The sequence below is a fragment of the Microplitis demolitor genome, chromosome 4, assembly GCF_026212275.2.
Source record: "Microplitis demolitor isolate Queensland-Clemson2020A chromosome 4, iyMicDemo2.1a, whole genome shotgun sequence".
NCBI lineage: Eukaryota > Metazoa > Arthropoda > Insecta > Hymenoptera > Braconidae > Microplitis > Microplitis demolitor.
Window position 1 is genome coordinate 4,709,260 of NC_068548.1, and position 14,495 is coordinate 4,723,754.

Sequence of the window (14,495 nt, forward strand, 5' to 3'; positions counted from 1 at the left end):
CATGTCTCTACATATAAAATTTCTGCCGCGAAAAAAAAAATTCAAATTTGAATAATTTTGAAAATTTGTGAGCGACCTGTCAAAAATTTTTGTCCAGCTCCTTTTTTGAGAGGGTTCTCAAAACGTGTAAAACCAAAAAATTTTTATACAGAATTAGGGTGAGTAAAAAAATAGTCGGTTTTTTTCGGTCACCCCAATTTATATATGTATATATTTATATATAAAGAAGGAAAAAATATTGTTAGTCTCGTTGAGAAACTTGTCGTGTATAAATTGACGAGGAAAGTTTGCTAACACTTTGCACCCCGACACGTCGATCGTATTTGCGGTTGCTAAGATGAAACCGAGTGGCAACACTTCCGTCATGACGGAAAACGTGTTCACGGTATTTTTTAGTGTAACCAACAGAGATGGAATAAAATCCTGCAGACGTGAATAACCGAATACATCTGATGCATGTGTGCGATAAGTGAGAGAGAGTAAGAAATAAAACGAAACAGATGTAGCTAACGAGTGTGAAAAAGCGAGATATAAAACTACTAAGGAGATTCAGAGCTTCTGAGTCAGACGACTCGACAAATAACGAGTTGCTTTTACGATGGAATTTACGCTACAACTATTATTACAGTTTATAGAATAAAACATTGTATAACTTTGTGATATAGATATAATAAATAAATATATATTTGTTACCTAACAAAGTGCTACGAGCTTTAGCGAGGAGTTGATTAATTTTTTTTTTTTTTTTTTTAATGTTCAGTTGAATAACTCAACTACAGTAATTATATTTTTAGTTAACTATAGTTAACTTGTTTTATAATACTTTAACACTGTAATGATGTTATATATTTTACAAAATTAATTAACTTGTTTTTAAAATTTATATTTAGTTAATGGAATTAAATTACTTGTTTTGGTGTCAATAGTTTTTTTTCTTTATAATTTATAAATTTTCTTGAAGATTTCTGAAGGTTTAAATTCTAGAGTATTTTGAGTAGATTCATTTTTTTTTCTCTTCTGGATCTTTTAGATTGATAATGTGCTAGATTTTCGATGATTTTAATATTCTTTTGAATTGACTCAACAGTTTCTAGAAATTTTTTTAGAATATTCTAGATAATTGAGGAATTTTCTAAATTATTATAAAGAGCTTACTATTTGAAAATGTTATGGATAATTTTTTAAAATTTTCCATACGATTTTTTGATTTTCTTGAATATTCTAGACAGTTTCATAATTTTTAAAAAATTATAGAAAATGTGTTTCAAATTTTCTGTATGATTTTTTAATATTCTAGAATATTCTACACAGCTTAATAATTGTTAACAAGTTCTAGATAATTTTTTTGAAATTTTCTATACGATGTTTGAATTTTCTAGAAAGTCCTAGACAGTTCATTAATTTTAAAAATTGTTCTAGATAAATTTTCAATGTTGTGGAATTTTCTTTACAATGTTAAAATTTTCTAGAATATTCTAGACAATTTAATAATTTTTAAAAAGTTCTAGATAATTTTTTTTGAAATTTTCCATCCGATATTTAAATTTCCTAAGATGTCCTAGACAATTCAATAGTTCTAGAAATTGTTCTAGATAAATTTTTAATTTTGTGAAATTTCCCATATAATTTAATAATTTTCTAAAATATTCTAGACAATTTAATCATTTTTAAAAAGTTCTAGTTACTTTTTTTGAAAGTTTCCATAGGATGTTTGAATTTCTTAGAATTTCTAGAAATTTCATTAATTTTGTCGAACTTTCTGGATAATTTAAAGAATTTTCTATAGTTTCATAGTAAGTTTGATAATTTTTACAAATCGAAAGAAAAAATGTCTCCTTTGGACTAGACTTTGAAATTGTAATTAATTAATTGTAATATATAATTAATTTGAATTTTCTACAGTTATAATTATAAGTCAATAAATTAATTCTATTGTAAAGAATAAATACCCTATATATATATACACATAAAAGGATATAAAAATCTTGAGAGCGTATTTTCCGTGTTTATCCAAACAATAAATGCCTTTTCTTAACCGACGAGACGATTTCCCTCGGGAAAAGTAGATCGAAAAATTGAGTAGGAAAGAGAAATGGAGACAGGCACACACCGAAAGTAAACACAAAAGAGAGATTGGACACTCTCTTTATCTCGCTCTCTTTCGCTCACTTACTCACTCTGATATACCTACATCACTAGAAAGAAAAAATAAAAAAAAAAATCAGTGGGGAAAGTTTCGGCTGAGATCCCGTGGATCAACGCTTTGGCTTTTAAAGCACGATTATCTCGCCCTCTGTCGTAAGCGTCATTCACTAACTTTTTCTCACTCGCTCACACCTTAAATTAGGTTTACGTTGGCTCTTAGAGCCCAAAAAATTTTCTTCTTTCCCGTTTTAGCTTCCATTCTATTATATATATACATTTGTTTTTTCTTTTCTTTTCCCACTTTCACACAAAACCCCTCAACACTTTTTTCCCATTTTATCATCCCTACTATTATCCTCTATTTTGCCCCTTTTAACGCTCAGAGTAAGAGTCGGAGTCGTTGTAGACTACAACGATTGCCCGAGGGTTTAGATTAAACTAGGAATGAAGTCACTAAAGTAAAGATCTTGCAGATTTTACGCATTTTCTCTTTACATTTTTTTTTTTTTTTACTGTTTATCATCCAAGTCGCCAAATTTAAGTCAACAACATTTAATTTACTTTTATTTTTTTTTTCTGTTACAGGACCACCAGGTGAACCAGGGCCGCCAGGAAAACGGGGCAAAAAAGGAAAAAAAGGTGACGCTGGAGAAGTTGGTCCACCTGTAAGTTTTTTCTTCTTAATTGTAACTAACTACATTTTTTTGTCGACTTAACCAAATTTTTTATTCCAACCTAATAATTTTGTTGTGCATGGGTCTAAAAAAAATAACTTTAACAATTATTATGTTTTAAGCATGAATTTTTTTTGTGTTAACTAATTAGATTTACCCGAAATTTTTCCAGGGTGTTGCAGGGACTCCGGGCAAGAATGGTTTTCCGGTAGTGTTTTATTTTTGTTTTGTTACTTTAATTTTTTTTTATGCTTTACTGCTTATCTACAACTTTTCTATTAATTTCTTACCATTACAATTTTAATTCATTAACAATGGGTCATTATTTAATCCGCGGTTCCCGAATCTTTAGTTATTAAGGTTACTTTTAATAAAACGGGTTTTTGTTGAGATATTAACAATAACAATATTAATAATTATAATGTAATTTAAGTTAGTTAGGAATGAATTCAATGAATAATGGAATTTCAGGGTACCAAAGGTGACAAAGGCGATGCTGGTTCGACGGTAAGAAATATTTATAGACGAAAATGTATATGTTCAAATTTAATAGATGCCTATTTTTTTCTTTTTGGTTAATCTAGTCACCCTTACGGAAAAAAAAACTAATGAATACTAATAAAAATTCATTAGTGTTGAAAAGTGTTTTACTAGTGATTATTAGTAGTCCAATTAGTAAATTTTGCAACACTATTGGAAATGATGACTGTTGATTAGTCTTGTTTTCATGATCATTAGTAGTCCGATTAGTGAGTCTACAGCACTATTGAAAGTGATTAGTATTGATCAGGATTCCAATAGTGTTGATTAGTAGTCCGATTAGTAAGTCTATATCACTATTGAAAGTGATATCAGTATCGATCATGTTTCAAATAAAAAAAACTCTGACCTTAAAATTTTATGTTTAATCTCTATATAAATACGGTGAAATTTTATAAATTGTTCAATCATCGCGATTAACACCATTTGCATTGTCAAGATTATTGAGATTTCTATGATAAATATATAGACCTTCAAAATAATCATAACTATTGAGTCCGTGGTGTTGGCAGAGTGGTACAGGCTTCAACTGACATGCAGAAGGATCCAGGTTCGAGCCCCAGTAATGATCATTAATTTTTCATCGATAAAAAAATTAATAAGCATCAATTAATCAGTACAAATAGTAATCCAAGTATATATGATGTGATCCTAATTTTTATTATTGGGCTACACCATCGATACTAAGGAATAAGTGCACTACGCTTATGACACTAAAAATTCTGAGAACACTAACTAAGGACACTAAACGCACTAATTACACTAAACAAACTAATGACACTAGAGCATTAGTGCGCGGCAATACTAGTCCATTAGTTATTTATTAGTGTTTTCCAATAGTATTCATTAGTATTTTTCCGTAAGGGTCTACATGTATATTTATATATATAGTATGGGATGAAATAGTCTATTTATAACACTTTTAACCCAGTAGAGTTGACGTTGACAAGGTCAGCAACCGGGTCATGGTCAATTACTAGATCATCAACCTCATATATGTTTTAAAAATATTCAAGAAAAAATTTCAATTAAAATTTTGATTAAAAAAAAAAAAGTTGAATCAGTATACGTACCCTACAAATTTTCCTGCTGTTAAGTTACCAATTTTTCAAAAAATTAAATTTTATATCAAAAGTTTACTAAGTAAAGTTACTATTTTCTGAAGCCTGTCAACAACAAAAGTTTCCTGTTTATTGTTGATTAAATTTTTTATAAAATTACTCCCAGCTTCTCAAGTTATCATTTTACATAAAAAACCAAAGATAACTTTTTTCAAGTAAATTAAACGCTCTACAAAAACGGTACTCTGATACAAAGTGGGAAACTCAATAGTTATTAAATTACAGTAACTTTTAGTTGATAAATTTTGTGTTTTTTACTTGATTAGCCAAAAAATTCAAGTTGACCATTCTTCCCTAATTTCTCAGTATATATAAATATATGTGGGTAAATGTACCTCGTTTTAGTGGTAGCATGAGGGTAACAAAAAAGGGGTTGTTTAAATCCAAGCTTTGACGTTGGCATGCAGTGGACGAGCCACTAATGCAATTTCACCAGCAGTGAAACGACCGAATCACGCAACGTGGAATTTAGTCCTCCTACTCTATTTGTGTCTTTCCACTACTACCTTTTACAAACTATCTCTAGTTACTGGCTCAATAAGCGTTAGCTTTTCGTGTGTTGTGAGTAAGCCAACTTGGTTGAAATCAACCCTCCATGGATTTTAACCAGTATTTCCTATAACCATTTACTACTTTCAAACTAATACCACTGCTGGTCACCTCGTTCCGCGTTAGATTCGCGGTCGAACCGAAATCAAATTTCGGCTAATCTTGTAAACGTTATCCTACCTTTCCTGATATCGTGATGTATCCGCAAATCCAATGGTATTAAACTTTATTAACGTTCAAAACTTTGTTATATTAAATCGTGTTTTCATTAATTTAACAGACGTTATTAACCTTCTGAAGCAATTATACCCTTTTATTATATATCTCAACAAAGTTACTTTCAAAAAGGAATATGCTTACTTATGGAATATTCGATTTTCAGTAATAATTTTACTTGGAGCCTTTGTAATTAGTTTTTGCAGTTATCTTTTGATACTGGAATTTAATTGATTTTGAAAATAACCAACAGTTCTTAATCATCAAAGTTATTTTTGATGTACAGCGTATAAGGTTATTTAATTATTGGAAATTTTTATTGAAATTTTGAAAAGTTGAATATTTGAATGGAAAAAAAAAAATATTTTTTTATGACTTGAAAAGTTGACGGAGTAATTTTGGCTTAACCATAAGATTTTGAGCTTTCGAAATTTTTAGTATTTTTTCGAAAAACTGGTCGTTTATTTATTAATTAATAATTAGAGCTTTGTCTAAATCAATGTATTGAGAAAGTAGACTGGGAAAAAATAATTTAGATCTTTGGAGATCTACTGCAGTATCTGAAGTTTGGAATAGATCTGAGATCTTCGATGATTTCGGCAAATCGTTAATGATCTCGAATTTTTGATGATTATAGATTTAGGGTGATCTCAAAAATTTATACTAATATCAACAGATCGAAGATTTCACAATAATATCAACGGAAATCTATTTAGATTTATGCTGAGGTCACCGGAGATCTTCGACGATTTCCGTGAATTTCTACAAATTTTGTAGATCTCTTGAAAAAAAGCTCTGGCAACTATGAGATCTACTTTGATCTCTGTAGATCTGCTCGAAGTAACGTAACTTCTATAAAAATTATATCGTAAATCTGCTGTAAATTAACGGAGATCTAAAAATTGGAATAGATCTCAGATCTTCGATGATTTCGGCAGATCGTCAATGATTTGAAACTTATAGTGAAGATCTTCAATGATCTCAAATCTTAGATGATCGATCAATGGTGATCTCAAAAGATCCTTTAATCTCAGCAGATTTTCAAAAATTCCTCAATAGTATCATTAGAGATCTATTTAGACTTATGCAGATCTACGCAGATCGTTAAGTTATGAAGATCAATTTTTCTTATTAGAGCTACAGAAGTCGGTAGAGATCTCCGAAAATTTTCATTTAAAAAAAAGGCCCTAGTAACTTGAGATCTGCATCTACTTCTAGCAGATCTACAGATCTGCTAGAAGTAACAGATCTAATTTTTGTAAAAATCAGATCTCCGTAGGTCAACTTCAAATCAACGTAGATCTGAATGTTTTTTCTCCCGGGAGCAATAATGTCCATAGTAGTAATGCCTTTTTAAATTGAACTCTTGCAATTATTTTTAAATCATTCCGTCTCGAAAAAAATAAAAAAAAATCCCAATCATAAATACATTTTTTTTTTACAACAAAAAAAATTGTACACCATTATTAAATTATCAGGATGATTGTTAAAAAAAATCATCTTTTTTTCTGCAGAGTAAACTTTAAATTGATCATTATACTCGTCCTTTGATCACGGAACTTTGAAGTCACAAAAAAAAAATGATAAATCCTGCAACAATAATTTTACTGTAGTAAAAAGCTTAATTTGCAATTATTGCAAAAAATGAACTTTTATTTTTCGCGAATGAGTTTATTTTCAATAAATTTCCGTATTATATAGTTGATCTTAGAATTTGAAGATAGAAATAAACTAAATTATTAACTACAAAGCTATCATTACCAGCACGTGAAATATAATTTTGGTAATAGTAACCATGTAATTTTTTTTTTTTTTTTTTTTTTTTTTTTATCACTTCATAATGCTTATTTACGTTCACTGATATTTCGATTCATTGAAAGTTGGTCCAAATGTTTTTATTTCCGATAAAATTAAACTTGAACAATATCGACATGGTAAAAAAAAAATTTATAAAGTTAACGTTAAAAAGTTTGCTAATACCAAACCTGACATTCAGCAACATGTTACCAATATTGAAAGTGCGTCATATGGTTACAATCGTTTTTTCCCGATTTAATAACGACATTTTTATATTCAACTCATTTGTACCAACTTACATTTATTCATTTCCAATACTATCATCATTATGATTATTATTATTATTATAATAGGAGAGAATGGGGCAAAATGAGACATCGCAATAAAAAAAAATTTTTTTTTAATATTTATCTACAGCCTCTAGAAAAAGTATGGGGTAAGTTGGTCACGAGTAGTATGACAGTTCCGAAATTTGGACAGAAAAAAAGTTTTCGTCTTTATTATCTTATAAAGAGTTTCGATTTAATTTTTTCGCAAGTTTTTCTAGTATAGAATTCGAAAGTTTTTCTCTGTTTCTTGTAAAAGTATTACTATTACACTATTTTCAATTTCAGTACACACGAAAAATTGTTTTTAGTTACAATTCTAAAATGATCGCACTACTGGGGTGACCAACTTAGCACATACTTTTTCTAGAGACTATACCCAAGTAACATTTTTAAGAAAGTTTTAAGTACATCTGTATCTGAAATCTTAAGCAAATTTACATGATCAGTCTTCGACAAGTCGAAGGCAAGACATTTAAGCAATTCTGCAGCAACGCTGACCTATCATTGATATATAAGGTACCCGCGGGTAATAAGACCCGCGGGTAATAAGGTCTGACAGAAATGATATTTGAAATAACCGCCTCCGCTAAAGGCTACTCTATAAGAAGGGTAATGTATTGAAATAAAGATTAATAATACATTCTGATAATTAAATGCAATATTTTCGATTCTATTCAAAATCTCCCTTAGCTAGGCCTTATTACCTGCCGGTACCTTAGGAGACATATTGGTTAAAAATTTCTGCAGGCTTTTACTACAGATTTACGAAAATTTTAGGAAGAAGCTTAAGCAAGATTTGATGAAATCTGCAGAAAATATACTTATGAAAACCATCTTCCTAAAGTCTTGTTCAAATCTTTCGTAAGCAATTTGCTGAGGACTAGCCAAGTAATTTGTTATGACAATGCCACTAAGAACATATAAACGTTGACAAAAAAAAAATTTCATTAAAAAATGGTGTCTCATTTTGCCTCACTTAACCCTACATTTTCATCTGCTTTGCTTATAATTTTAGCGTAAGCTATATTTCTATTAATATATTTATTTTTTCAGGGTCCGATTGGATTAGATGGGCCCAAAGGCGATCCGGTAATTATTATTATAATTTATTTAAAATTAAATTTTAATAAATTTGAAATTTTATTTTTATGTGAAAATAACTTTTAAACTATTTCAATCGACTTACAATTACTTCTTTAAAGTTTTCACCAAATTTCGTTGCCCAAGATTTATTAATATTGAGCTACTCTAAAGTTATAATAAAAGAAAAAAAAAAAAATAAATAATTATTATTATTGAATTTTTATCAATACGTTCAAAAATAATAGACTAATTGACAAGTGCCCTAATTTAATACTGTTATAAAGTATAAGTAACTTGGTTTTTTTTTCTGAAAATAAAGAATAGTTTCCAAGTTATTGACTCTTAGCCAGGTCACTGTTACTCTGAATATTCTGGAGCAAATGCTTCGCAGAAAATTTAACTTTATTTTTCAATCGATGCTTTGAATAGTGAAAAGAAAGCTTACCTAGTCCTATTGAACGCTAGAATTGAAACAAAATGAATAAATTATTTTACGATAACTTTAATAATGATCAAAATATTGATTTTTTGAATTTATCAATTCAAATTTAACATCTCCGTAACTTTTCAAATACTCACTTTACATAAAATGTTGTCTGAACAAAATTTATTTAAAATTTAATTCTCTACAAATAAGTTCCTGATAAGAGTGACCCTAAACTCAATATTTATAAAGTTATAGCTATATAACAGTAACTTTAATAATGATCAAAATTTTAATTTTTTGAATATCTCAATTACAACTTGAAATCTCTGTAACTTTTTAAATATCCACTCTACAAAAAATTTTATTCATACAAAATTTATTCAAAATTTAATTCTCGACAAATAAGTTTCTTATAAGAGTGACCCTAAACTCAATATTTATAAAGTTATAGCTATATAACAGTAATTTTAATAATGATCAAAATTTTAATTTTTTGAATTTCTCATTTACAACTAAAACTCTCTGTAACTTTTTAAATACTCACCTAAAAAAAATTTTATTCAAACAAAATTTATTCAAAATTTAATTCTCTACAAATAAGTTTCTTATAAGAGTTACCCTAAACTTAATATTTATAAAGTTATAGCTATATAACAGTAACTTTAATAATAATCAAAATTTTAATTTTTTGAATTTCTCATTTACAACTTAAACTCTCTGTAACTTTTTAAATATCCACCCTACAAAAAATTTTATTCATACAAAATTTATTCAAAATTTAATCCTCTACAAATAAGTTTCTTATAAAAGTTACCCTAAACTCAATATTTATGGAGTTATAGCTATATAACAGTAACTTTAATGATGATCAAAATTTTAATTTTTTGAGTATCTCATTTACAACTTAAACTCTCTGTAACTTTTTAAATATCCACCCTACAAAAAATTTTATTCATACAAAATTTATTCAAAATCAAATTTCCTATAAATTTTATTCTTATAAAAATTTTCATAAATTCAATAGTTCCCAAGTTACAGGCGAATATATTTTGACTCGCTATCAAAATATTATTTCCTAAAATCCCACCGAAATAGCAGTATATCTTTTCTAATTATTTTCATGTACTTGAGTTACATTATAAAAAATATTCTTAATATCACTCTCTCAATCACAAAGAAGCTCATTTTTAATATAAATTAATATCATTATTAAATTAATTGTCCAGCATATTGTCTTTCATGAAAAAAAAAAAAACTAATAAGCATTATATATAAATTAAATGAGAGCATAATTAATTTTCCAGGGTCGTCCAGGTGACAAAGGACAAAAAGGAGAATTAGGAAGTCCAGGCTTTGACGTCTTCTCAGCTGTAAAGGTAGCTACCATAAACAATGGGGACTCTATCAGAAAAAAAATACTACTATACAGAAGAACGTATCAGACGGTACACTAATTCACCCGATTCTTAATTCAATTTCGTGTTATCATGACAAATAAATTATAATTACATCTGTAATTAAAAAAAAAAAAAAAACTTAGCGATTCCAACTCGATAAAAAAAGTAAAGTAATCTTCTACTTCATCATCATTCATAAGTAAAGTTCCCAACTTAAAACCCAAATAATTCCTTTCGTTCATTTTGGGGGTTATTCGAAACTTGAGATGAAGATTACTCTGCTTCATTAATGAATAATTATAAATAACAAGGTAAATTTGAAACATGATAAATAAAATCAATGTCTTTACCCCTACGGGTCAATGCACAGGGATTGGGGTTAAAGAGGTCAGTGACAACGCTTCGCGGTGGGACACTTGGATACGCGGAAATCGTCGCATTGAAGGTAACCCTACAAAGCACAATAATAAAATTTATTTGTTTTTGTTTTTTACTTTATTGTGAATTATCAAATTATTGATGTAGGATTGTTGATATTTATAGATATCGATATTTTTTTTTATTAGTTTAGATTATATTGTTTGGAGAGGTTAGAACTGAAAGAGTATAAGTGACAAAATAATGATTTTGGTTTTGAGGACGGGAAGTAATGATCTGTTGAAAAAAAGATAGTGAAGGAGGAAAGAAATTATAATAGTTCTCAAATGGAGTAATTCGAATTTTTGAATAATTTGAAACATTAAAATTTTTGAAAACTGATTTATTTGTAGTTTGAAATTATTCGAATTTGAAAACTTACGAATACTTTCAATTATCCGAAGAATTCAAAGTATTTGTAAGTTTTTGAATTATTCGAAGAATTTGGAGCATTCGTAAGTTTTCAAATTTTTAGAAGATTTCAATAATTTCGAAGTATCTGTAAATTTTTAAAATGTATGAAAGCTGAATTATTCGTGCTTCTGAATTGTCCGAATTTTTCAGATAGTTCAAAAACTGACGCATAATTCGAATTATTCGATTGTTTCGAATTTCTAATCAAGCCGCGTTATAGATGCCATAAGGGCGTATACCTGCAAAATATACCGCTGAAAAGCCATAAGGTCGTATAAAATTTTTGTTTTTTCGAAAATCGACGTAATTATGTTCTATAAACATAATAGAGACGAAAATAATTTTTTTTTCAAAAATGAAATTTTTTTTATACGCTCTTATGGCTCCCAAGGCTGGTACCGGGAGCCATAAAGGCGTATAAAAAAAATTTTATTTTTAGAAAAAAATTTTTTTTTTGTTTCTATCATACTTATAGAATATAATTTCATCAATTCCTGAAAAAAAATTTTTTATCCGCCCTTATGGTTCCCGCATGCCATAAGGGCGTATAAAAATTATACGCTCTTATGGCATCTGTAAAGCGAAGTATTCATATTAGATTTAACATGAATAAATTGTATGTTAAAATTTGCACATCCCTCAAAGAAGCTTAAAAAAGTTTAAAAATAAGAAAGAACGAAAAGTAAAATTTTCAACCTGCCAGATTTGAAAATAACTAAATTTTATATCATACTACAAAGATTAATTTTTTATTTCACTTCCTGCCATATTTCCGTTTAAATTTCTTAAAAAACTTCATAAAAACCAAAAAAAACATAGCACTAGATTACAGCAAAAATTAATAGTGGTTTGACACAGAGTACAAGTGCGAAAAAATCACAATTTTTTTTAAAACCGTAACAATATATAACAGCGCTAGCATTGTTAAGTACGCAATGATAACCTAAAAATTCTATAGTTAAGTCCGCAAGAGAATAGGCTGTTCTCCCACCATTTTTCTACAATTAAGTCATAGCTGCGCATGCGCGTTTTTGCAAAGCCATGGACTTCATTATCACCAAGTAGTGGGAGAAAAGCCCATTCTTTTGCAGACTCAACTATAGTAAAAAAATGGCTCTTATACTCGTTCAATCCTAACCTCTCCATAAACTTTATGTGCTACTAGGGTTAATTTTCGGTGCTTGCGTACATTACGCATGAATCCTTATTCCAACGGACGTGACGATTTTCCCTATTATTAGACTATATTATTATTTATTGACTGATTTCTTATAATTTAGTGTTTTGTATCTTGTAGATTTGGTTTTAGTTTCGTTACATTATTTTAGGGACTCCAAGAACGCGGACATAATATATCTGCCCAGACAATTATTCAATTGAAGGTAAGTTTGTTTAGTTATGTAAACGAAAGGAATTGTTAAGCTTGCGGAAGATGACCAAGCTTTTACTAATTTTAATGTGGACATTAACAAAAACCTCTCCGTGGACAGAAAGGATCTCTGTTCTTCCTATCCTGACAATCTACATTGTTATATATGTGTATAAATATATGGCATGCGCAATTAATTTAATATAAAGTTGAGAGACAAAATGGGTGATTTAGTTGAATAACCTCGTAATCAATTCAATTAGAGGGTAGCATGGGTCAAAACGGTCCTCATTAGAGATTCTATTTATTAGTTTAAAAAAGGGGCATAATAGCCCTCTTCAAAAAATGAAATCTGCAAATTATTTCACAGTGAAAAAAAAAACGAATCAAGAATAACTCAAAAAACGCGAGTTCAATTTCGTCAAAAATTATTGATGCCAGTAAAAAAAAAATCTTTTCGAATTAAGAAACAAAATGACGAATCCAGAATTAAATTTTGAATAAAAAAAAAGTTATTGATCAAAGTAAAATATTTTTTCTGTGCATTATCTAAAAATTACATAAATTTAGTTCTGCCTAGTTTGTCTCGATCCATAATATTGCATGTGCAAATAATTGCTGAATAAACCTGGTGAATAACCCTTTGGAGAATCTATAGACAAGACGTCATGTCATGACAATTTCAATAGGTTATTTCTGATATATAATCGCATGACTGGTACTTGAAACCTGCATGAACGAGTACATTTATAATATTTTGAAGTATGCACTATGTATTATAGTTCACTGTCTATATGATCGATTACATATTTGCTTAGATAAAATATGCACACTTCTTCTTCTTCTTCTTCTTCTTTTTTTTCTTTTTCTTTTTTTTTTTTTTTTTTTTTTGAATAATCCATCCGTAGATTATCGATCGCGGTGGTCTAGAATACAATGCACAATGGCCAGATTGATCACCATCTTAAATAACTCGCATAGATAAATAGAAACTAAACGTTTATTTGCTTTGATTGGGGGGATTAGGGAGAACCAGGAGAACCGGGACCACCAGGACCACCCGGACCTCAAGGATCTGAAGGAATAGCTGGTCAAGATGGACGTCAAGGCATCCCGGGAGAAGTAGGTCCTCCTGGTGAACGTGGTCCTGCGGGACCTGTTGGCCCCGCTGGACCTATTGGGCCGCCTGGTACACCAGGACCTAAGGTGAGATATTTTTTATTTATTGGTTAAAAAATCTACCTCTTAGTGAGGTTTTTCTGACTTGTATCAGTGCAATCAGATATGACAATTAGATAACTTGAAACAGGGTAAATCCGGCGATTATGGACCCCCAGGATTTCCAGGATTACCAGGACATCCAGGGATTCCTGTGAGCTATTGCCTCTTTTAGTAAAAAAAAAAAATTAAAAAAAAAAAAAAAAAAAGAAAATAGACATACAACTTTCAAGAACATCGTGATTCTCAAAAAAAAAACTTTTATCTCGATAGCTTCTTTTTCCTTTTGTCGTATAGGGTATGCCAGGACGCAACGGAACACGAGGCTTACCGGGAAGACGTGTGAGTGCTCGTTGAAATTTTCTTTAGTGGTGTGTTCGATACTCTCTATTTATATACAGCGGTGATGAGGGTAAAATGGATTCTTTTAAGAAAATAACCCATTAATCTCTAACAGTCACATGGGGTCCAGGTGAATCCAGAAAATTTTGAACCCCCAATGGATCGATCTATCGAGTTTTTTAAAAAACTATAAAATACCTTTTCTTCTAGAGAATTTAGAGGGACTACTAGTGTGAAATTTTTAAAAATCATTTTTTTTTTTTGCATATTTCGATAGTCTATATCTTTAAAAATAAAATAGTAATATTTAAAGTGCATATTTCGGATAGTTTTTTTGAGCTGCAGCCATGTGAAAAATAGCCGCTCATCGGTTCTCAAAAATTCATTTTTCAAAATTTCTACTGTTATAACTCGAAGACGAATCATCCGTCGAATCAAAAATTTAATTTTGGCTGGC

General features: G+C 29.4%; 1 protein-coding gene across 18 annotated transcripts in view; it reads left to right on the forward strand.

The window, feature by feature from the left end:
- LOC103580934 (collagen alpha chain CG42342) overlaps positions 1–14,495 on the forward strand; it is a 149,216-nt gene that overhangs the window by 110,235 nt on the left and 24,486 nt on the right. For 9 of the 18 annotated variants that reach the window (XM_053738023.1, XM_053738018.1, XM_053738019.1 and 6 more), the window contains exons 2-10: positions 2,731–2,810; positions 2,992–3,027; positions 3,291–3,326; positions 8,425–8,460; positions 10,186–10,326; positions 10,649–10,723; positions 13,505–13,684; positions 13,788–13,850; positions 13,994–14,038. In XM_053738023.1, the coding sequence (XP_053593998.1) occupies positions 2,731–2,810; positions 2,992–3,027; positions 3,291–3,326; positions 8,425–8,460; positions 10,186–10,326; positions 10,649–10,723; positions 13,505–13,684; positions 13,788–13,850; positions 13,994–14,038 (692 nt within the window). Of the gene's footprint in view, positions 1–2,730; positions 2,811–2,991; positions 3,028–3,290; positions 3,327–8,424; positions 8,461–10,185; positions 10,327–10,648; positions 10,724–12,437; positions 12,492–13,504; positions 13,685–13,787; positions 13,851–13,993; positions 14,039–14,495 lie in introns of all 18 variants that reach the window. The other 9 variants (XM_053738027.1, XM_053738024.1, XM_053738025.1 and 6 more) reach the window with 9 other exon arrangements.